Here is a 24,033-nt window from a genome sequence, read left to right on the forward strand (position 1 = left end):
GGATAGAAGTTCTAGATCTACCTTGCCCTTTTCTCCGGGCTACTTATTGCTGCAATTTTACTCTAAAGCCACACAAAATTCATAAGCATAACTAGCTTCTCCTTTCATGGCAGAAACAGGAAATTAATGTCTCTCTGAAAATCCTAGACAAAGTAATTACAGACACTCTGCTTTAGAACAGAAAGCATAGGGCCGAAACCTTAAAACCTTCTCCGTGAATGCAATCACTTAAAACGCATTAATGAAGGGGACTATCCAAAAAGAAATGTGTGGCTCACCTTTTAACAGAGAAAGCATTTCTCTCATCATTGGCTCCTCATATAACAGTTTACCTATCTGTATATCAGGTGCTCTCAAAAGAAATAATATGGGAAGGACAACACTTCTTTCATGTTCTGAACTACTTTCCTTATCCTTTCTAGGATTTAAAAAGCTGTCTTATTTTGAAACTTGGAAAGAATATATTATCACTTTTCATGCTTTGATACTTTAAAAATTGTATTATGAAAAGCATTTTGAAGTGAAAGTATTTTCAATTCAGTTCAGTCGCTTAGTTGTGTCTGACTCTTTGAGACCCCATGAATCGCAGCATGCCAGGCCTCCCTGTCCATCACCAACTCCTGGAGTTCACTCAAACTCATGTCCATTGAGTCAGTGATGCCATCCAGCCATCCCATCCTGTGTCGTCCCCTTCTCCTCCTGCCCCCAATCCCTCCCAGCATCTGGGTCTTTTCCAATGAGTCAACTCCTCGCATGAGGTGGCCAAAGTACTGGAGTTTCACCTCAGCATCAGTCCTTCCAATGAACATCCAGGACTGATCTCCTTTAGGATGGACTGGTTGGATCTCCTTGCAGTCCAAGGGCCTCTCAAGAGTCTTCTCCAACACCACAGTTCAAAAGCATCAATTCTTCGGCTCTCAGCTTTCTTCACAGTCCAACTCTCACATCCATACATAACTACTAGAAAAACCATAGCCTTGACCAGACGGACCTTTGTTGGCAAAGTAATGTCTCTGCTTTTTAATATGCGATCTAGATTGGTCATAACTTTCCTTCCAAGGAGTAAGCGTCTTTTAATTTCATGGCTGCAATCACCATCTACAGTGATTTTTGGATTGGCCATTTCCTCCTCTAATAATCTTTTAGTTTAATGTAATTGTGTGCATGCACATAGAGAAAATGTGAGAAATTAATAATTTTAAATGTGGTTCCTAGAAATATATTTATTAAGTCAAAGAATTATTAGCTAGCCATTACCACTGGGTAAAAATTCCATGATTCTCCCCTCACTGTCAAAATGTTGTATAATCCACTTATTAAATTTTTAACTTTTAAAGGTAATTTGTTTACACTATTCTTAACTTTGAAAGAATTAAAATATAACAGGCAATACAATTAAAACAGGCATTTCCATAGAGCTTACTACTTTGATTAAAAATCTACAATTTAAAAATATCTACTAAAAAGGGGTACAGTCTAAAAAATTATTTTACGTTTTCAGCCAACTAATTTAAGGTATTATCAGCTGTTTCACCTTCTGAAAGGATTTTTAAAATGCCCAATACACTTATACTAAACCAAAACAAAATGTCTTTTATTAGTTTATCCAGTTGTGGGGAGGTAGAAGGGGTGGGGACTGAGGGTTAGAATAATCTCTGAACTCAAGATCCCAGGTCTAAGACTTGATACTGTGCACAGGCCACTGTGTGACCATGGATAAGCCTCCAGTTTAGGTATTTTCCCATTATAAAAAGGAATATGCTGCATGAATAGACATGTCTCTGGCCTTCCCACATTCACAACTACTAACCTAATATTTGGAATGATGAGTATAAGGTGTCCTGTGGAAGGAAGATTGAGTCCTGGTTGTCAGTTTTATCATCCTTTCTACATGATCCAATATTCTCAAATACCCAGAAATAAAGCAGTGACTGTCATGGAACTTTAGTGGGAAAACAAATTATGTCTTTGGGGACCACAGCTACATTTGATACTGATTTTTATATTCAGTAAAATGTGGAAATCTTTATATGTTATACTGCAAAAGCATCTATCCTGGTATCAGAAGTCTATTTATAAAATCATGCTCAGAAATGAAGTTGATCCTGATTTATGTGAAACAAAATCATCACAAAAAAGCTAGCTGCAAAAGGCCTTTAATTAATCCCTTTGTCCTGAAAAACTGAATAATGACCAGGGATAAGGCTATTTTAAAAATATCAGTTCCTGCTAAGCACAAATCCTCTTAGTAATACTGTAATTGCAGTCAAATGCCAAACGGTAAAGGCAAACTTTAAAAAGGATTTACCCATCCTGTCTTCTCTAAGCAGGCAAGTCTAAAATATTGACAGAGCTTCAGAAGGCAAGCGACCAGGGCAAATGGGAGCAAGGGAGAGGACTCCCTGAGGACAATATTCTAATAAGAGTTTCAGCACACTCTGGTGAGCCCTCTTATCTGCTCAACTTTTCTATACAGTGAAAAATGTTTAACTCAAAAATAAATGTGTTTCAGATGTATAAAACAAATTATGGTTACCAAGAGGGTAGATGGGCAATAAACTGGGACATTGGGATTGACATATACATACTATAGCACAGGAACTCTACTCAATACTCTATAATGACCTATATGGGAAAAGAATCTAAAAAGGAGTGGATACATGAATATATATAACTGATTCATTTTGCTGTACAGCAGAAACTAATACAACACTGTAAATCAACTATACTCCAAAAAATTAATTATAAATAAATGTGCTTACGGAACTCCCTGGTGGTCCAGTTGTGAGGACTTGGAGCTTTTGCTGCCAAGGGCCTAGGATCAATCCCTATTCAGGGAACTAAGATCCCACAAGCCCCGCTGTGCAGCCAAATAAATAAATGTGCTTAGAAAGCTTAATTTCCTTCCAATTTTGATGCAACAGTAATAGAGCACCACTAGAAATTAAGAGTACACAAGCCTAAAGGTAGAAAATTCTGAAAGACTTAAGAACATCTTATCATTTACTTATACTACTATTTAGAGAATACAACTAAGTTCTAGAATTCACAACATTTTTTTACACACTTTTTTCCTATTTATGGAAATACTCTCAACTATGTAAATATCTTATTTATAAATATGGAAGAGTAGAAAAAAGTCAAAAGTTTAATCCTAAAACTAACTTCTGAATGAGCAAGGCTTATCTATGACACAGAACATTTTCTGGGCAAATATTACATTTGAGAATTAAAACTTTAAAGCCTAAAATCTTAATATGTCCCTGTGTTTCCTTTCCTGCTCCTAACTTTTTCTCCAGTCACTTTCTGACTTCTCTGATCCTTTTCGATTTCTGTTTATCATGGTTTTTTTTCCCCTTAATTTTTTCCCGATTCATTAAAAAATTTTTTCTCCTTTTACAGGTAAACATGCTATCCCCATTCCATGTCTTCCTTTCCTTTTACTACAGTTAATTTCCAATTCTGTGCTTTTGTTTTCATCTCCCTTTTATTTAAAAGGAAAATTAGCACATAAGGTTGAATTTTTTTAACTCCAATTTTAGTAGGTTCCTGTCAGCTTAAGATAGTCTCTTTCAGGGGATGAACACCAGTCAACACCTAGACTACCAGCACTCTCCAGGAACCTGAACCTGGAGTGAATGCAAATCAAAGGTGGAAAATAAGAACATTCCTATCTATACACAAAGGGCAGAAGACTTGAGAAAAATACCCTGGGTAATTTTTAAAAACTGTACGCGTATTAATTACAATCATCCAAGTCCAAGGGGCTGGAAGGGAGAGGTCGGCAAAAAGGAAACACGTAGAAAAAGATTTTAAATTAACTAAGAAAGTATGCTTAACCCATTGACCTCGTTTCAAACAAAAACCTGCTAATCTCTTGCTTTCACTCCAAGGGGCAAGTGAGATGATAGTTGACTTAAGTAATTTCAAGTTTATAGCTATATAAGTCCTGTTAATATACGAAGGGGATTTTAAACTTTTTCAAAAACAACTCAAGCTTATTAGAAATTCTAATCAAAGTTCACATTTGAAATCCAGGTTATTATCTTTTTAAAATATTTTTACTGTCAAATACAGCACTGCTTGTTTCTTTTAAAACTGTGAGGGTTAGAAGGAAATTTATTTTTCCTCCAGATTTGTCTGATTGTAGCTTAACTCATTAGAAGTAATTACTTTTTTTGAATTTTGGGGCAAACTGTGGTAACACTAGAGTTATTGGTTTGGTTTCTGGACAGAAATTTTGGATTGGTCAAGTGCGAGAGTAGTCAAAACATGTTACAGTGCCTAAATGAAAGAATTCTGAAGGGTGCATACCACCTACACTTTTTATAGATGTGTCCTTGCTAAAAGCAAATGGAATAAAGTAGAATTAATCTGTATCATCTATCAAGCGTGTTGTGCCTCAATTAACCAGAATATCATACCACCCAAGCATGACACATTAATAAGTTTCCTTATGTGTCACAGTCCATTGTTAATGCTATATAAACCAACTACACTGATAGGGAAATATTTGGAAGATTATCAGTGCTTTGTGAAGACCAGTTCTGAGAGCTACCATGTTCTTAGGAAGGTATTATAAGGGTCTTAGTAAGGTAAACTTGTAATACTTAAATTCTTTCTATCAGTTTCAAGGTGAGTCCAGGACACCTACCTTATCCCCATTTTACAGTGTAGCTTTTAAAGTCACACATTCTGCTCCTTAAGTAAAAGACATTTTAAAAAAAGTGTTAGCCTTTCTAAGCCAGAGAAGGCAATGGCACCCCACTCCAGTACTCTTGCCTGGAAAATCCCATGGGCGGAGGAGCCTGGTAGGCTGCAGTCCTACCAGTTCAGTCCGTGTCACGAAGAGTCGGACACGACTGAACGACTTCACTTTCATGCATTGGAGAAGGAAATGGCAACCCACTCCAGTGTCCTTGCCTGGAGAATCCCAGGGACAGCAGAGCCTGGTGGGCTGCCGTCTATGGGGTCGCCCAGAGTCGGACACGACTGAAGTGACTTAGCAGCAGCAGCAGCAGCCTTTCTAAGCATAAAATTTCACTCTGATCCTAGGATTAATATTCACTAGTAATGAATTTATCTTTTAATGGACTATCAAAATTATCTCAAGGCTGTAAATATCCTTATAACAACAAATTTTATCAAACGTAGATATGATTTGTTAAATCCAAATATAGTCTCAGTGAAGAATTAACATCTTTTCTCATTAAAACATTAGTTTTGCTCTTCAAAAGTTTATATAAACTCAGTTTGGGGGGATATGGTGAATTACATTTAACAGATCAGAGGGAAAAAGCACATTAGGTATCTGAATATCATAAACTAATTTATAAAATGAAATATTTGAAATAAAGCAGAATTCATCTATATAACCTAATTCCTTCAAAAATATTTTCTTCTGATAAATTTTAAGATTTTATGATTATGATTAATACAATTTCTAGGGACATCATTGGTATGCTAAATCTTACTTTATGCATATTTATGATATGGAAGATAAACCAATATATGAGTATTTTAATGACTAACGTAACAAATTTGCTAAAAAGATCTCTTCTGTACAAAAAAGTACATGTGCCTTTTGCCAAATATATGTTCACTTCATGTTTTTGATAAACCAATAATTGTTTCTTAAAAACTAAAAGACCAAAGAGAACAAAGTTTAAAACTATTTAAATCTTCACATCAGTGAAATTCAGAATGACAAATGTCAGGCCTAATCTCTGTCAACAGATGCAAAGACCATTAGAGTTGCAAAAATATATGCCACAGACACTTACATTATGTAAAAACTGAAATTGATGTCTAGTATTAAAACTCGGAATCCACTATAGATAAAACGAATCATAAGAACTCCTTAACAACTATATCAAAAGGACAAGATCCTTAAATTTATTTTCAGCTTTCCTTGATTACGCAGTAAAAACTCCAGAATTGTGCTTTCATATCTTATTTCCATATCTTATACCTTTTTCAGTGCCATTAAAATTTTTAGGCTATGTTTCATTCATGCAAACATGTTAGGATTTTCACATCTCTGTACCAACTTTTAAGCCACCCAGGCAGGGCCACAGGGTTAATTACATGCTTCCTGCACCACAGAATCTTTTCCTCTCCCTACTCCAGTAGCTTGAACTGAGAAGCAAGCAGACCTGGGTTCCAGTCTGGACAGTGCCACCTACTCTGGGATAAGACTCCCAGACCATTCTGAGCCTGTTTCCCTAGCTACAAAACAGAGAACCTATTAACTTTGCCTATGTGTAGAGCATGGCCTGGCATGTTATGTGTAAGGTGTTCAGATTAGGAGAATCACTGCCTCGAAGGAACTTGGTGTGGAAATCTGGGAGTCTTGGTCTCTTGGGTGAAGATCCTATCCCAGAGTATACAGTACAGAAGTTTAAGACAGTCTGTTTTCAGCTGGGGGGAAATTCTAGTAGAGGACTAGGGGAAAAGAATAAACCCAAAGACTCTGGCAGATCTAGAGGGCATGATCCAGGTCCCTGGAATCAGTGGGGGCTCTTCCTTGGGGAGAGGCAGAATGACCCCTTACAAAGCCACTGCTCAGATCTGATTGAGCGTTAACTACCCAAGAAGAATTAAAATCTCTCAAGATTCCTTCACCAAGTTCTGTTCAATCACTTTTAAATTGTCCTGGGGCCAGGGGAAGGATTCAGACAAAGAAATGCTATTCTCAAGTTATCTGCATCAATAGAATAATTAGATAAAGTATCTGTTAATTGAACACTAAACCTAACAGAACATTTCTAAAGGCTAAAACTCCAGGAGAGGGGTTAAATATGTGAAAAAGGCTGTTTAACGTATGCACCTTTAGAGTTTCTAAAGCACAACTTAACTCCTTGAACTTCTAGAGCAGCTTGGTGCAACAGAAAGATGATCTGAGCCACAAATGTGAGCCAGAGATATAATTTTTATACTTTCTATCAGCCATATTTTAAGAAGTAAAAAGGTAAAATTGACCTTAATAATGTATTTTGTTTAATCCAATATATCCAAAATATCATTTCAACATATAATCAATATAAAAGTTAGTAATGAGGTAATTTATATCCTTTTTGTCATCTTTTAATCTTTGAAATCTCAAATCAGATGTGTCACATTTCAAGTATTCAAAAGCCACAAGCGGTGACTGTACTGAACAGAGCAGTTCTAGAGTTATAAATATACAACTTTTTTTAAGTAAGAAAGAATAATCTTTTAATTTTGACACTTTAGCTAGTTTCAGTTTCTATAAATTGAATGGAAGAGTTCCAAATTTTTTAAAGGGAGGGGAACTTTATGAATGTAAAAGAAACCTAACACAGAATACTGTGAATGAAGTCCTTGATGATTTGGGGCTACTTAACCTCCTAATACAAAAAAGAATGGTAAATTCTAAGTTTGATCAGAGCTGCTAAGCGGTTTTCCAAGACTTTCTCTGGCATTACAACAATATTTTCCTGTAACTGTTCCTGAAAATACAGGATGCTAGATGTTAGATGTGTTAATAGGAAATATAAGGAAGAGAGCAACTAAGTTAACATCAACACAAGGAAATCTGATAAATCCAGAATGTGGGGACACACTAAGATAATTGCTAATTTGATTTTTCTCAAAAAAAAAAAAAAGTGGACTGTTTTAGATTAAGAAAGATTAAAAAGACATGATAACTAAAAGCAATGCATAAACCATGACTGGATTGTAGGGCATTTGGGGGACAACTTTGAATATTAACTAGCTATTAGTTGATACTAGGGTCTTACTGTTAATTTTCCTGGGTGAAATGTATTGAACTTGAGTAGGAAAACATCGTTATTCTTAGAAGAGTTATGTTAATAAGTATTAAGAGACAAGATGTTGTATTTTCAACTTATTCTCTAAGATTCAGCAAAGGAAAATCTATATAGAGAAAATATGGTAAAATGTTAACAGTTCTTGAATCTAGGTGATAGTTACATAGCTATTCATTATACTATTCTTTCAACTTTTTATATGTTTGAGTATCCTCAGCATAAACAAGAAAAAGAAAGGACCATTCCAGATTAAAAGAGAGACATCATAACTAATGTGCTATATGAACCTTGATTAAATCTTCAAAAAACAGCTTAAAAAAGACATCTTGGAGATAACTGAGAATATCAGAAAATAAACTGGGATATTACATGATATTAAGGAAAGACTGTTAATTTCAATAATGGTATTATGGTTGTGTAGAATTACCTCTCTCTTGCAACTCAGCACTAAAAAATCACTTACTGCTATCAATTACCCATCATAATGTCTTACAAGAGGGAAAATTTTATTTTATTTTCTATTTCATGAGCACCTCCATCTAAACTGAAGTTGGGGAGGGCAAGGTTGTTTGCTTTAGTAGTGGGAAAGCATCTGCATCTAACATGTAAAGACAAAACAGGATTCCCCAGGAAAAGAAGGCAATAAAAACAATAAAAAAATCAAAACAGCAGAGAAAAATGATTTGCACTGCTGACATGGGGCTGATTATCACTGAACAAAAAGTAATTAAGAAGTGTATTCTTTAGTTTCAATTATGTCTGCCGTATCAGTACATTCTGAGAATAAAGATAAAATCCCACAAAATTGAGTTATCTATTGAAAGTATAATTTAATGATATTTCACACCATTTCAGAGGGGGAAAAAACACATCCCAGGCTGCCGAGTGTTATTTAAGGCACAAATTTGCTTATTTTTCAAATGGTATAAACAACCCTTCTTTGCAAATATTGTATTTTTATCACCAGGTCTGGTAACTAAAACTGAGGAACTACCTAACATGAAGGGTGTCAACCAAAGATTTAAGTATGCTTTCTAGAAAGAAGAAAAGATGCAAGAGGTAAACAGAGCCTCAGAGGTAACCATGTGATTAGAAACCAATTAAGTTAAGCAATTACCGAAAATGCTTTCTCTCCTTTGGGCAAGAAAGGATCACAACTGAGACTGGTAAAAAACGAAAAATGCTTACATGCAAAAAGGCCAAGGCTGTTTTGGAGAAAGACAATTTTAAGATAGCAGAACTGTTACATGGGAAAAGGTACACAGGAATGTTTGATCAATGTAGATAGAAGATTTATTTATAGTCTTATTTGCTTTGAAATGCCAAAAACAACGGTTTTGGACAAATATATGTTTTCATGGTTAAATGTAGTTAGTATTCACAGTGCGGGGCAGCGGGGTGAGGCGGGGAATGGACAAAGAGGGGGATGCAGAACTAGGTAAGAGAAGGGAAGAAAATCACCACCAAGGCCTACTGCTTTTCAACGTCTATTTTATGTTCCTCCTTACTACATTTTAGAGGAATAAAAGGTTGTGTTAATGTTTAACATTCAGAACTATAAAACTCCTCTCGACTCTAATTTCAGTATGGATCACTTAAATTAATTTTTAAAAAGAGAGCTAGACTGACCCAGTTCAGATTTAATTACTCTGTGAAAAGAATGAGAAGCTAAAGCAAACTTACAATCTTTTAGATTAAATAATTATACTTCAACTTTAAAAGTACCTTCTAAGTGAAACTACTTTACCACCTACCTGGTCCATCTTTTAACCACAAAATGTGTTTTTAAAAAACCTAAATACGCAAGCTACAACAAATTAGACTTCTTATATGTAACTATTCTTAAAAACTATTCATTCCCTTTTTGGCTCAAACCAAGCCTGGGAATCTTATCTCTAAAGACATGCTGCCTTATTAACTAAATGATGAGTCTTGTCTATTTCTTTCAAATGCACCAACCTTTTCAAAAACACTGGATGGGGTCATCAGACAAAATCTGATGTTCTGAATGATGGTATCGGTATGTCTCCAGCGTCTTCTATCATGCCGCAGCCAAGACTGCACAGCCTCGTACAGCTCTATCTCTGGGAATCTGCTCAGATGATCATTATCCAAGTAAGACATGAGCTTCTCAAAGCTCAGGTAAGACAGGAAGTCAGGCCTGGACATGAGTGGTACAAAGTTGTCTAGCAGAAAAGTATCCAACTTCTCCCTGACTCCTTCGATGTTTACACCGAAATCATCTAAGAGTCTCATAATTTCTGCACAATTTTCTAAGCAGATTTTCGCTAACAGGAAAGAGCAGCAGAACTTCACCACCTCTATAAGTTGAACATACATGGCAGCCTGAAGAATCTCGTGAACTGTACTCATACTCAGTTCTATAGTTCCATAGTACATAAACTGAAGGACGTGGCTGAAGCCTGTAGCAGTTAGACCTTTTAAGTGAATTTTGTTCTGATCCCGCTCCCTCATGTCTGCAGTAAACATAATTCTGAAGTAATCACTCTGGGTAGCCAAGAGTGCTTTATGGGCCTGGAACTGATGGTCTTCAATAACCAGAGTGACATCAAGAAGCAATCCCTCCTCATACAGTGCTCTGAACCCAGCAGAGACACTGGTGTCATGGATGGAGGAACAGAATCCTTCCATGTCCCCTGCCATGGATCACCTGGAAAAAAAGTAATCAAAGAAAACTGTGTTAATCATTTCCATGCATTCTAAAGACATTATTAACTTAGAACTTAAACAATTTTTAAAATTATCTCAATTCTACTGTGTTAAGTCTCACATATACAAACCCTTTGGAAGAAGACAACTTAAAGATTTGCAGGTTAATATTTTTGGCTCCCCTACCTGGTGAAAAAAATCTATTAAATATCTATTCAACAACAGTAAATTATTAACTTACAAATATATGCCTATCACAGTGACTTTACACTGTTTACCAAATATATTTAAACATGTCCCCAAATCATCAACCAAAAAGAATTTCTTAGCCAAATGCTAAATCGTGAGAAAGAGAGACAAAAAAGAAATTAAACCAAAAAGTATACTGTTGACCTTGAAACTTACCCAAACTTAAACTGACCTTGAAACTTACCCAAAGAAAATAATCAGATAGATATGCCAACTTGTACACACAAAGGTTTTTCTTTCTAGCCTCATTTATGATTTAAAAAACTGGAAAGTATTCAAAAGCCCAACAACAGAAACAAGTATGGTACAGTCCTATAATGGATTACTGTAGTAACTAAAAATGATGGCAGCAATATACCTAATTCTGACAAATAACATTTACTATGCATTGTTATGTGAAAAAAAGGCAGGTAACTACAGTATGCTCAGTATATTTTCAAATATTAAATACACACACACATATATATATGTTTAGATGAGAAAAAGTCTGGAGGAATATATACCAAAATTATGTCCCTGGGGTAGTGGGATTTCAGGAAATTTTGAGTATACTTACTTACCTCATTAACCTTGTTTTAAAACAGTGAGCTTATATTGCTTATATATTTAAAACATAAATATACAATTTTAAAGGAAATTAAACTGCATTTTTGCATATCAGAGAAATGAAGCCAAAATAGTGGAATTAGATCTCTTAAGCAGAATAATTCAGTCTATCAGACGTCTTATGAAGCTAAGTAATTTTCTTCTTTTCACACAACCCCCCCCAGGCCAACTATCTGTCCTCTCCTCAACTCTCACCCTCACATACCTCTGAGCTTCCTCCCCTATGACACATCCTCATCCACGAATTCCCTCCCAACCCTTTCCACTGTGCCCTGTAGAACCTTGCTTCAGTGTAAACAAACTCCCCTACAGCGTCATGGTGGTCACAGAAAGTTTTCTCTGCAGTCTGATTTAAAAACAAAACAAAACAAAATGAAACGAAACACCCTCTTCTATGTTCTTAGAACAAAATGCTCTTCTATAGCTTACAATCTACCTCCTGAGCCTTCTCTTGGCTTTCTACTGTCCTTTTTCTAAAATATGGCTTTTCTCTTAGTTAAAATCCACCTTCTATTGCTCCCTGTTATTTATCACATACACATATCCTGATCTCTCTTCCCTCCACATTTGCTGATGACTGTGTTACTTGGCTAAGAGTCATTTTCTCCACCTCTTCAATGTTCACCTAAGATCGCTCACCCAAAAACTGAGAGGTGAAGTTCTCTGATCACCTAAACTCGTGTCACCTCCCTTCTTACTCCATTTTAAAATCTTATGCTCAAATCTGCTGGGCCTCACCAGAGTCAGGAACTGATCCACACCTGAAATCTTGTCAACTGCCCACTCTCTGGCTTAATATTCTCCTCCCCTTTCATTTGGTCTGTCACCTCCAAACTTTACCTGGCCTTCTCCAGCTTAGATCTTCTGGTATCAGACCCCCAACTCCCAACCTCTTTCCTTACCCTGGTTGGGTGTTTGGGTGGGCCACGAGCCCTCCAGCGAAGCAGCTGGAACCAGTCACTGCTGGCACCTGCTCCATCCTCTTCTTCATGTAGACCATCGCTGCCAGCCTCACCACTCTTATCACAGATGCCTTCCCCTTTGTTAACTAAAAGAGCACCTCTGTGTGCCAGGCACTATTAGACATAAAGGTGTGTACCATTCAGGAATCCCCTCTGCACCCTGGGTTTGGCAGAGCCTTCAGCTGCCGAGAGTAAAAACGGCGCTTTCACAGACTAGTGTACTAACAGGCACTGTCTCTCCAATCTTTGGGCAAGCTATCACTCGATTTGACTACTTTGTTTGACACTCTATTTTAACTCCCTGACATATTAACCCATTTATTCAGTAGTTATCCCAGTCTGGGGTTATCTCCAAGAAAATAAAAACCCTTTGTTAATAAATAAGAAAAAAGTCTGAAAGGATAATAAACTAAAATGCTAAAAAAAAAAAAAAAAAAAGTTATTTTGGACGGGAGACTATCTGGCAAGTCTTTTTTTTTTCTTTTGGCTGATCTGTGTTTGCTAATCTATCTTCAATAAAAGCATATTACTGCTTTCAAAAAGCTCATTTTTAAAGATCTACAAAATCCTCTGTCAAATCCAATGGTTACATCATAGTCCCTTGTTTCTCAGGATCTTTCTGCAGCATGACTTACTCCCTTGGCTCATCACTCTCTCAGCCTCAGGCCTCTATTTTCCTAGTTCTCTTCCTATTTTGGGGCTGCTTATTTCTCAGTCTCCTTCCTGGACTTACTTTTCTTGAGCTATCCCTTAAACATGGGTGTTCCCCAGGATTCTATTCTTGCACCTTTTATCTTTTCATCTAAACACTGTATTTCCCTCAAAGAGCTCATCTAAACCCATGGTTTCTACTAACATTTACCTTTACCAATGCCTTGACCATCACTGTCCCAATCACTATCCTTACACTAGTACTACATAGCACATCTCCTGTTAGATATCTCTGGGTACACCACAGGGATCTCAAAATCATGTCTAGGCAGAATCCTAATTCTCTCCTCTCCCCAATCAGTTCTTTCTTTTGTATTCCCTTCTTATCAAGAGGATTCTAGGTACCTCTTTCTCCCCATTTGTCCCTAACTTACCTGTAAGTCTTATTAATTATACTACATGCTCACTTACGTTAACCTACTTAAGACAGTAAAGTATGCACAAGATACTTTACATCAAAATTTTTATTAGTAATCCATTAATCCAAAAGCTTTATACTTTCATTTTGGAAAGGGAGAACACAAGAGAGCTGTCTATAATTTGGAAAATCGATACAAAATATTTTAGACACTGTAATCAATGCTTGGCAGAACTACTTTACTAACACATTCAAGATTAAAGCAAGCTATCAGATTTTATTTCTTGAATTACTTTTAAAGGCAGGATGGGGAACACGTGTATACCTGCAGCGGATTCATGTTGATGTATGGCAAAACCAATACAATATTGTAAAGTAATTAGCCTCCAATTAAAATAAATTAATTTATATTTTAGAAAAAGGCAAATTTAATAAACTTAGAATTTTCCAACTGATATAAAGTACATATACACAAATGCATACTGTGAACAAAAGGAACATCACCCACCATGGTATCCGAATAATTAAACATTCCGGTTAGTAGAGTGCTATGAACATCACACGAATTAGCAGTTTTCAAAATAATTTGAATAAAAAATATAACAAATTAAACTGGATGAAAATTTCAGTATTTCACTATCTTTCTCAGGATCATTAAGGACACCAACTATCACTCTGACTCATCAAGATTTATTGGTCATTTTTAATGCAGATTTAATAATGGAAGGCTGAACACCAGCATTCACATACTTGAGATGAAACTGCTTTGTGTCATTATCTGTTATTTGACAGTGCCTAAAATACCATGTATTTCACTTCTTGTCAAAGTAACCCTCTCTATTCAACAGGTATCACTATGTGATAAAGTCTCAAACAGCTAATATTCACCTTTCTGACAAAGATTCCATCTAAAGCAAAGTTTTTCAAGGAGACACTATGCTTTCTCAAAAAAAAAGTAACCTAGCTTCCAGATACTTAATATGGTGTAAACATCATAGCACAAAGGAGGTGGGAGGGAATTGGTAAGCTGTGAGGCAAAAGATCCTTTCGGCCTTTAGATGTAAGGGCAGCACCTGCTGTCCTCTAGGCACCCAGCCCACAGAGCGGGGGTTCCTAGCAGACAGGCTTCCATGGACACACTAACAGTATGTCAGATTCGGTCAGATGGGCTGGGAAATATGAATTAAGATGAGTGCTCCTGTGTCGAGAATCTACAAAGAAGAGAGAAAGAAAAAGAAATAGACGTGCACTGTGTATGACTGGAACTAGAACATGTCAAAGAGTAGCTTCTGCTCAGTTGTGGGCACCAACTTTTGCCTGTCATGTGGGCTGAGTATCAGAGAATGCCAGTCAACTGAGAAAAAAGAGGAAAGCCAAGACAGAAGAAAGAGAGTGCTCCTTAACGCCTTCATTTTCCCAGTTCCTAGGCCCAGCTCCATTCCTGCCAGTGGGTGCTGAGAGAAATCCTTACATGCTCAGGATAAATCCCACCCCCCACCCCCCACTGGCCTTTACTACCTCAGGTGGGTTTTTCCTACCTATAACCAAGGTTCCTAATTAAGAGAGTTTTAAAATAGAAATACTTTGAGTAAGTTACTCAAACTTTCTTGGCCTTATCTCCATATCTACAAAGGCATTAAACATGATGATTTCTAAATATTTTTAGTCATAAAACTTTCATTTATTTTACTTTTATATGATTTTACAGATGTGTAAAGCACTTTAGCTTGGAAATTTGCAGTCACTCTTTCTACATGAAAAAGCTTTGTGCATCTATCAGTGTGACAGCTTTAGGGAAGTAGCAATATCTTACACTTTTATGGGAAGCATGTATATCGATAGTATCAATGTTAACTGCCCAACATGATACAGTCTCTAAACAGTAGTGAGTACAGGTCTGGAGTCAGATGCCCGTGTTTGAATCCTGGTTGTATCTCTTATTAGCTCTGTGACCTTGGGGCAAGCTACTTAGCCTCTCTGTGTTCTAATGTCCTCCTCTGTAAAAAGGGGATACTAATATTAATAGAGCCTATTTCATAGGCTGCTGTGAGAAATAAACGAGTTAATACACATGACAATGTAGAACAGCATATGGTCCTCAAGTATACTATAGCCTTAGGGCCTATTATTACGCCCCTTCACTTACTGTTACTGGAACGAATAAAATAACCCTGACCCTTTAACAGTCCAGTTAATGTGGAGAAACCCTTCTTAGCAACACCACTTCAAACCTAGCTTATTTTCTTAGTAGTCTCCCAGGACTCAAGCCACCTCTGACTTGATAGATGAAGATACTAATATCCATAGGTGATATTTTTCTTCAAGGTCATACAACTAGTTAGAAACAGAATTAAGGCTAGAACCTGATTTGCAAAACATACAAAATAGTGTGGCTAGAAAAGAGCAAAATCTTTGAAATCAGAGCACTTATTAGTACTTACCATCAGTGTGTCTGGGAGAAATCTAACTTCCTGACCTCAGTTTCCATCCATATATTAGGAACAATCATCATCTATTATTATTGAGTTGGGGTGATGATCAAATAAATTAAGGTAAGTTAAATGTCTAGCCCAGAGGGAAGCACCCCACCAGAGGTCAATCAATGCTGCCTTCCCTATCTAACTCTTACCTAATGTCCTTATCACCCACACAACCACAGGAACTTAACACCCTTCAAACTCCCCTCTATAGACCCCACACCACCCTAAGGTTTACCACAATGCAAATTTATAAGAGATCAGGAAATGTATTGGTAGTCAAAACACTGGACCTTGTTTGCAATGGCATTGTTTTCCATTTTTTCTCTTCACACAAGCACAATTTTCTAGCTTTTCTGCCCCAACAAGAGTAACTACTCTTTGTATTTGTGCTGTTCAAAAACCTATGGGGTTTTTGAACACTGGAAATATGGTTAGATCAAATTGAGATGTGCTTTAAGTGTAAAATGAACACCAGATTTTGAAGACTTAGTACAAAAAAAGGAAAATATCTCATTATACAAATTTTTAATAGTGATTACATGTTGGAATAATATTTTGGATATACTGAGTTAAACAAAACATTACAATTAATCTCACCTGTTTTCTACTTTTTAAAACTGTGGCTATGAGAAAATTGTAAATTACATATGTGGCTTGCATTATATTCTGTTGTACAGCATGGATCTGTAACATAAATGTTTAAGGCATCAAACAACCAAACTTACAAATGAACACGTGAAACAAAACCACCTTGTTCACAATCCATACCCTGGAAGCTATAAAGAAAAAAAAAAAGGCTTAAATTAAAATAAAACAAAAATAACACACAAAAAACACATATAAACAAATAACAAGAAAAAGTGTAAGAAAAATACAAAAAAGGAAAACATAAAATTTATATAATTATAGAAATTTAAGGAATTAATAATTGTAAGAACTAATCACTAAAAGTAAACAAAATCAAGTAATTCTACAAAATCAATGAGGTTTGGAAAAAAAATCTGTTAAGGAGCTTTGAGAAAAGTTATTTACTAACAAACAAAATGCTCAGTGTACAAAAATCATGTATCCTCACTCTTGAAAACAGGTAAGTCAGATTAAGAGAAATCATGGGTTTATAAACCTGCATACCCTTGGCCTTCTACACTTCTGTATTCTACATTTGGCCTTCAGAATTTCAAACAGTAGGTTTTTTTCAAAAGGGGAACCAACTTAAACTAAATGACAAGGCATACTTATATTATCAGGAAAGAAACACTGGAGTTTGTCCTATTCCATAAACTTGGCACTGACTAAAGAAAAACGAAAGCCTCACATTCTCTATGCATGAGAATGAGTGGTATAGTATTTCTCAAAGTGTGGTCCAGGGGCTTCAGTCTCCACAGAGGACTTTGTGAGATCAAAACAATTTTCATAATAATTTTAAAAGTGATTTTTCTTGTTTACTTTCATTCTCTCAGTGTTTTCCAGAGACTACATGTGATAAGAAATGATAAGAAGCCATTGTTTTTTATTAAGCCAGACATTAAAGAGACTTTCAAAAATGTAATAAAACTATGCCATTCTTCTAAGTATTTTGTTGTTTGGGAAAGTAGTTATTTTTCATTTAAAAAATGCTATTTAGGAACTTCCCTGGTGGTCCAGTGGTTAAGACTCTGAGCTCCCAATGCAGCGGGCTCAGGAACTAAGATCCCACAGGCCCTGGTGAGGCCAGAAAAAAAAATTTAGAATTAACAAGTAATGGGACTTTAAATTCATTTTAAGTATTTTTTCAAACTTCCCAGTTTTAATTTCTAAAATGCTCAATATAAATAGATACAACCCACATAAACAAAAGCTCTTTGAGATTCCAATAAATTTTAAGAATATAATGACGTTCTAAGACCAAAAAGTAAGTGCCACTTACTGTACAAGAGATAAATGACAATACACACACACATACACAAAGCAACCTCTTCCCACCTCTGCTCTGAAAGACCATTATTGCTATTTATACCACAGAAATTTCTAACAGTTCAAACTCTCTAGTGACGAGTAAACAAAGTCTGATGAGGGTAAAACTAGACAGGAACTCAAAGGCAAAGAAATTAAATGCTTCCTTTTCAGCTAGAAGGCTGTCACTCTGATTGGAAGGCAAAATTCTAGGCAAGTAGAGATGTTTCAAAATTAACTAACCTCCATATTTATGCCATAAGCAAAAATTTAATGCTTTCACACTATCCCCACAGCTGCTTGAAAATTCATACAAATCCCTAATTTATTCAGTACCAAAGCTAGATTCTCAGAGGTTGATATGCACATCTTCAGTGAAAATTTGAAATTATTTCATATTACCTTTATCCTCAAACTGTTAGCCTACCAATGTTAAACCCTATGTAGAAAATGCCATAGTTGCATACTAAAAAAAAAAAAAACGCAAGGCTTACTATAGATAAAAATAGAATTAATTTCTGAGTCATAAAATTCCTCACAATTTCTTTAATCTATAAAGTAAAAATCTTTTATTTAACAATCTCAAAGTGACCAACTTAATCTAAAAGGAAAGAAAAATTCAAAAACAGACCAACTTTATTAGCTCTATTCATAGCCCTTTTACCCTGAGATATACTGCTCAAATTGAGAAACAATTAAGTCTAATATTAGAGAAAAGGCTGCCTAAGTTAACTAATTTGTTTAGTACTGGAAATTCTTTCTTGTCCATCAGAATGTTTTTATAACTCAGTACCAAACTGCCAATGACTATTTAACTAAGCTTTTAGGAAGGCTCTGGGTCCTCCAGCCTCCCAGTTGGCATCTGTTATCTAAATTACTTCATTTTTCAGGTATGTTTAGCATTTAGTCATCCTATAATAAAAAGAACCCTTATGAGAAAAAAACCCCACTCCTGTTTCAATGCTATTTTTTCATCAGAAGATTTTAATTTAATGCTCCTCTGCTTATTCCTCACAAGTAAAAGTAGTCCAAGAGTGATGTCATGGAAAACAGCTTCCCTAGCCTTTAGAGATTGGATCCAGTGAGAATTCTAGGAAAAGCCTCTACTGGGGAATAAAACCCCAAATCTTCTAAGTTACTTTCTAACATGAAATCATCAATACTATAATGTTAACATCTTAGTTTTACACAAGAAGTAAACAACTAAACTGAACCTTCTGGAAGGTCTTAATGTTATGATACGGATTTCCTGTAAATCTTTTAAGTGATGCAGAATCATTAACTAAATTCAATGATCTTATCAGAGACAAAGAATAAATCTTCTATTCGTTTCTATCTGCTTCAGTGATTCAGCCAGATGAATTTTAAAGGGCTTATATTAAAAACAGAAAGCCTGAGGAAATATCTTGCCTTTTCTAGTTTCTTTATTCCAAAGTTAAAATTTTTAATTCTGAAAAGGCCTCCCACTTTCGGACCAGCAGTATATATATGTATATGTGTGTATATATATACACACAAACACACACCCATGGCAAAGATGAACTATGAGTTTCTCCAGTGACTCCTAGAACAGCAGTAATAAATAATAATTATCTCCTAATTCCTGCCCCTTGTTCACCCTGTCCCAGACACACTAGCCTCTTTGCTGCTTCTTGAAAACCAGTCAACACACCCACCTTAAAGCCCCTAAACTTGCCGTTCCCTCTGACTGGATCACTAATCCCAACATACATGGCTCCCTTTAGATCTTTACTCCAGTGTTTTATCTTGGTGAGGCACCCCCCACCCCGCAACCCCTCTTTAAAAGAGAAAACCACCCACCCACCATATTCAACAGAAAATCTTCCTTTTCCCTTTCTGTTTTTTCTCCACAGTATACTAAATGAGATACAGGCTATATTCCTTACTCAGTTTATTTTTCTGTTGTTTTTCTTTTTTTGTTTTGTATTCACTGTTGTATTCCCAGAACCTTGCTAGGAACGCTGCTTGGCACATAATAAGTGCTTAATAAATACTTACAGGATGAATAGATAAGTTTAACTCTCAGAACCCTCCATGTTCTGTAACCATCCCTGATTTAGAGATAAATCAAAACTCGAGGGGGTTAAGTAACTTGCCCAAGGCTGTGATTCCTAATAAGATGGGGCCAGTTTGACTTCAGAGCCTTGGAGTTTAACCACTATCCTGCAATCTTTCACCAATAACTGCCTTTCATGTCTCTTCAGTTAAAAAAAACAACACATCAGGACTTCCCTGGAGGCGCACTGGTTAAGACTCCCCTTCCAATGCAGGGGGTGCAGGTTCGATCCCTGGTCTGAGAACTAGGATTCCACATGCAGTGTGGCACGGCCAAATATTTTTTTTTAATTAGGGGGGAAAAAAGTCCACACGGACTGAAAGTGAAAGTCTCTCAGTAGCATCCGACTCTTTGCAACCCCATGGACTGAATTCTCCAGGCCAGAATACTGGAGTGGGTAGCCTTTCCCTTCTCCAGGAGATCTTCCAAACCCAGGGATCATACCCAAGTCTTCCGCATTGCGGGCGGATTCTTTACCAGCTGAGCCACAATGGAAGCCCAAGAATACTGGAATGGGTAGCCTATTCCTTCTCCAGCGGATCTTCCCCACCCAGGAATCGAACCGGGGTCTCCAGCATTGCAGGCGGATTCTTTACCAACTGAGCTATCAGGGAAGCCCACATGGACTACAGCATACCAATTCAAAAGAAGTATATTCTAATAATTTAATCCAACGTCTCCTAAACTACAGATCCATTCTCCTCACAGTTAATGTTTTTCACTCTCAAAACATTTAAAATAGGAAAAGGCAAATTTGACAACTGACGTGCTACATAATTTGGGGAACCCAGGGCAAAATGAAAATGCGGGACCCCTCGTTCAAAAGCTGGAAAAAAGTGTCATTAAAGGTACTAAAGTATTAAAAAAAAAAAAAAAAGTTACTGAAGTATAAAGCTTTCTCCTTTCTTCTGAGGTCTCTCTCTACATATCATGGTGTTCTTTTAATTTGCTATTTAATGCATTCTAAGTAAAGATAAATCAGAAATTTACATTATTATCATGAATTTTACTGTTCACCTTTATACTGTACAATACCAGTTTTACGCGCTGATTATTAAACCAAGTTTGGGGTTCTTCTGGACACCCATGAAGCCACACCAGTCCCGGTTCCAAAATTTTACCCCCAGGTAACCCAGATCAAGGCAAAAAGATGGCCAAACTTTGAAATTCCCAATAAAGCAATGATTTGCCAAAATTTTATCTTCAGGACAAGCAGTAAGTCCAACGTATAAAAGCTAGCACATTAAAGTAGGCTCTTCCTTTTGCTAATTTAATCCTGCCGCCTTATATTATTCTGCCTTTTTTTAAAAAACAAAAGCATATTCATAAAGACAGTCGGCACTGGATTATAAATTTAATAAAACATTTCAGGAAAAAAACTCAGAAAACCCATTTATTAGCTAAAACTAACTATATATTTTAAAAAGCTTCTCTTTCACTTTTTATGACCCATTTTTAAAAGCCAGACCATATATTTTTAATGTGCCGAATAAGAATGATCCCATACTGTTACACATATATATTATAAATTCTGATAAAAAAATCCGATTTTCAACCCACAAGTATTTAAGGCTTACGTATTTCATTATCCCCCCCCAAGCTAATCAGCAATAAAAAGTGCAAATTAACATCCCTTACCATAGAAAAACTGGTTCCAAGCACCAACTAAGTGTGGTGATGAATAAAAAGAGAATTAAATTACATAAACACTATATTAAGTGTCAAAAAGCTGAGATTTTCTATACATTTCTAGATCTATTAGTTACAGAAATCCGAATGCATGTATAAGCTCTCCAAAAACAATTTTCAAATTAGTAGAGATATTCAGGCATCTTGTTTCCTAGATATGAAAAACAAGCAATAAAAATTAAGGTATATATCTTGACACCATTTTCCAAATGACAATTTTATCAAGATATTAATCTTGAAAAGAAAAATGTAAATCCGAAAAACAGAAAAGACTCAACAAATGCAAGGTGTTTAATATTCCGAGTAAGCAAAAGGGCATAAGCGGCCTAGAAAAATGAAAAGCAAAGCACCTCAGAAACGTTAAATTTGAATTAAAGAATACCGTTATTTAAATAAGCAGTTAGCATTTCGGAGGAAGAAGGCCAAGCAATGTGACTATATCTAATCGATTCAGAGCAGTGCTTTACTAATTTCCGTCCTTATCGCTTATACTTATAATATAGGGAAAAAAGAGGCAGCAACAGTTAGCCACTACAACATTCACCACTCTGGCAAAGGTTACTTTAAAAATTGCCTTGCATTTTTACAACACTTTACAGCTACGGATTATTTTCACATATATGACCTCATACAGTCCTCACTACCCTGTGATGTGGCTATTACCGACTCGATTTCATAGATAAGAAACCGAGGTTCGGTAAGCGATTTTCTCAGAGTCACCTAGTCGAACCCAGACCTTCTGATTCCGCGTTTTACGCCTCGCATTTCGCATAGTTCTATTTCAGGCAAAAATAGCATTTTTAAAGGGAAGGAGCGGGATAGGGAGAAAATAATCATGGTACCTGCAGCTGTGTGCTGCAAAAAATGGCTGAATTATGCTTCCTTTTTTTTTTTTCTCCTTGGGAAAAAAATTAGATTTCAAACAATCTAAGTAAACTCAAAGACAAATTAGATTTCGGCGTCAACCAAATGTGCGACTGGGGTCAGTGCTGAGGGGCTACCGAATCCGAACCTAGCGCGGAGCCGCGGACGAAGCCCGGGCTCCCGCAGGCCGGAGGGCCAGGGGCGGCTACGCACCTCGGGGGTCTGTCCAGCCTCTAGTGGACGGCAGTCTGCATCAGGAAGAAGCGGGCCAACGGGCCGGACGGTGGGCGGTCGGGCGCCGGGACGGCACTCGGCAGGCTCCTCGAACGTCTACAAGAAGCCGCTCCCGGGCCGAGCCAGGGCGCTCTGGCGGGGGGCGAGAGTGCGCGCCTGCGGCCCCCACGAAACCAGTCCTGGGAAAGAAGACAGCTCTGAGGAGAGATTCGAGACAGTCGGGCGAGGCGGAGCGGCGTCGGGGCCGGGGTCGGCCTTGCCAACGCCAGGGGCTTCGCAGCGCCCGGCGGGGTTCGGCGGGAGGGCCGACGCGGGGCCTCGGGCGGAGAGAGGGGCTGGGGGGCCGCGGGTAGCAGGAGAAGCACCGGCGGTGAAGACGTCGACGACGGCGTCTCCGGGCTTCTGCCCCAGAGCGCGCGGAGCCTCAGGATCACCCACGCCGGGGGTGGAGGAAGGCGGGAAAGGGGCGGGAAAGGGGCGGAGCTTGCGGGGCCACGAGCCAGGGGCCGCTCCGGGCCGCGCGCCCCCTGCGGGCCGCGGGAGCCGCCCGGGGCCCGCCCAGGGAGGCGGGGCCCGCCGGCAGGGGGCCCAGTGCGCCGTCGTACAACGCGGAAGCCTGCCACGCGGGTAGGGCGGTCGAAGGGTGGGAAGCCGAGAGTTGGAACGCAGGCCCGGGAGGCACCCTCGGCCCCCGCCGGCGCCTCGAGGGGGCCCGCGCGCGGGCAGCGGCCTGGAGGGTGTTTACCTTCCCCCTGGTCGAGCGCCAATGCCGCCATCTTTCAGCCAGCGCGCGTCACTTCCGGCGCCGCGGGAGCGGGAGCGGGTGTGGGAGCGGGATGGGGGCAGGGCTGTCCCACGCCCGCGGGGCCCCACGTTCTGCCCGCCACGCCAGCGGGCCGCAAGGAGGGAGTAAAGCGGTCGGCGCTGCGGCCGTGGGCCCGGCCCAACGCGGCTTCCCGTGCGGCTTCGCCGTCGGGGCTGGGAACTCTCGGCAGTGCTGGTCCCCTCGCCGCGGTCCCACTTCACTTGCACGAGCGGTGGGCTCGAGCCACTGTGGTGCGCCCACCCTCCACAAGTTGAGGGTTAGGAAACCCGGAAAATGTCTTTTTGCATCTGGCACACGGTGGGGGTGGGGGACTCGGGGACGATATGGAAGGTGCTTTGCGGTATCTACCTGTGTTATAAACGTGACTACATCTGCGCCAAATGACATCATTGTTTTAAAGGCAACTTGCAGCGGACTGTTGCGTCATAGTTCCACTTGGCTAGTTGCACAACAGTTACACGGTTTAGAAGTACATTTCCCAGAGGTGAGAAAATTCATAGAAGCCGGCATGTCTGCACCACACAGAAATGCCGGATCTAAAAACGCTGTTCTGTTTCTATTTGCGTCAAAATAGATGGCAAG

At 38.2% G+C, this 24,033-nt stretch overlaps 2 protein-coding genes across 3 annotated transcripts in view; one reads left to right on the top strand and one right to left on the bottom strand.

The window, feature by feature from the left end:
• Positions 1 to 23,644, bottom strand: part of KLHL15 (kelch like family member 15) — a 34,331-nt gene extending 10,687 nt beyond the window's left edge. Inside the window, exons 1-4 of one of the 2 annotated variants that reach the window (XM_086389339.1) lie at positions 23,371 to 23,644; positions 22,605 to 22,804; positions 16,555 to 16,605; positions 9,753 to 10,464 (exon numbers count right to left, since the gene is read on the bottom strand). In XM_086389339.1, coding sequence (XP_086245465.1) covers positions 9,753 to 10,457 — 705 coding nt within the window. In that variant the 5' untranslated portion in view covers positions 10,458 to 10,464; positions 16,555 to 16,605; positions 22,605 to 22,804; positions 23,371 to 23,644. The remainder of the gene's footprint in view (positions 1 to 9,752; positions 10,465 to 16,554; positions 16,606 to 22,604; positions 22,805 to 23,370) is intronic. The other variant, XM_086389338.1, reaches the window with a different exon arrangement.
• The window catches only part of EIF2S3 (eukaryotic translation initiation factor 2 subunit gamma), a 34,714-nt gene continuing 33,847 nt past the window's right edge, over positions 23,167 to 24,033 (top strand). The window contains exon 1 of the mRNA XM_086389341.1: positions 23,167 to 23,252. The gene's annotated coding sequence lies outside the window, so the exon portion shown is untranslated. The remainder of the gene's footprint in view (positions 23,253 to 24,033) is intronic.

This window comes from Bos grunniens, chromosome X (assembly GCF_055505025.1).
Source record: "Bos grunniens cultivar Pamir isolate PY7600 chromosome X, Bosgru_T2T1.0, whole genome shotgun sequence".
NCBI lineage: Eukaryota > Metazoa > Chordata > Mammalia > Artiodactyla > Bovidae > Bos > Bos grunniens.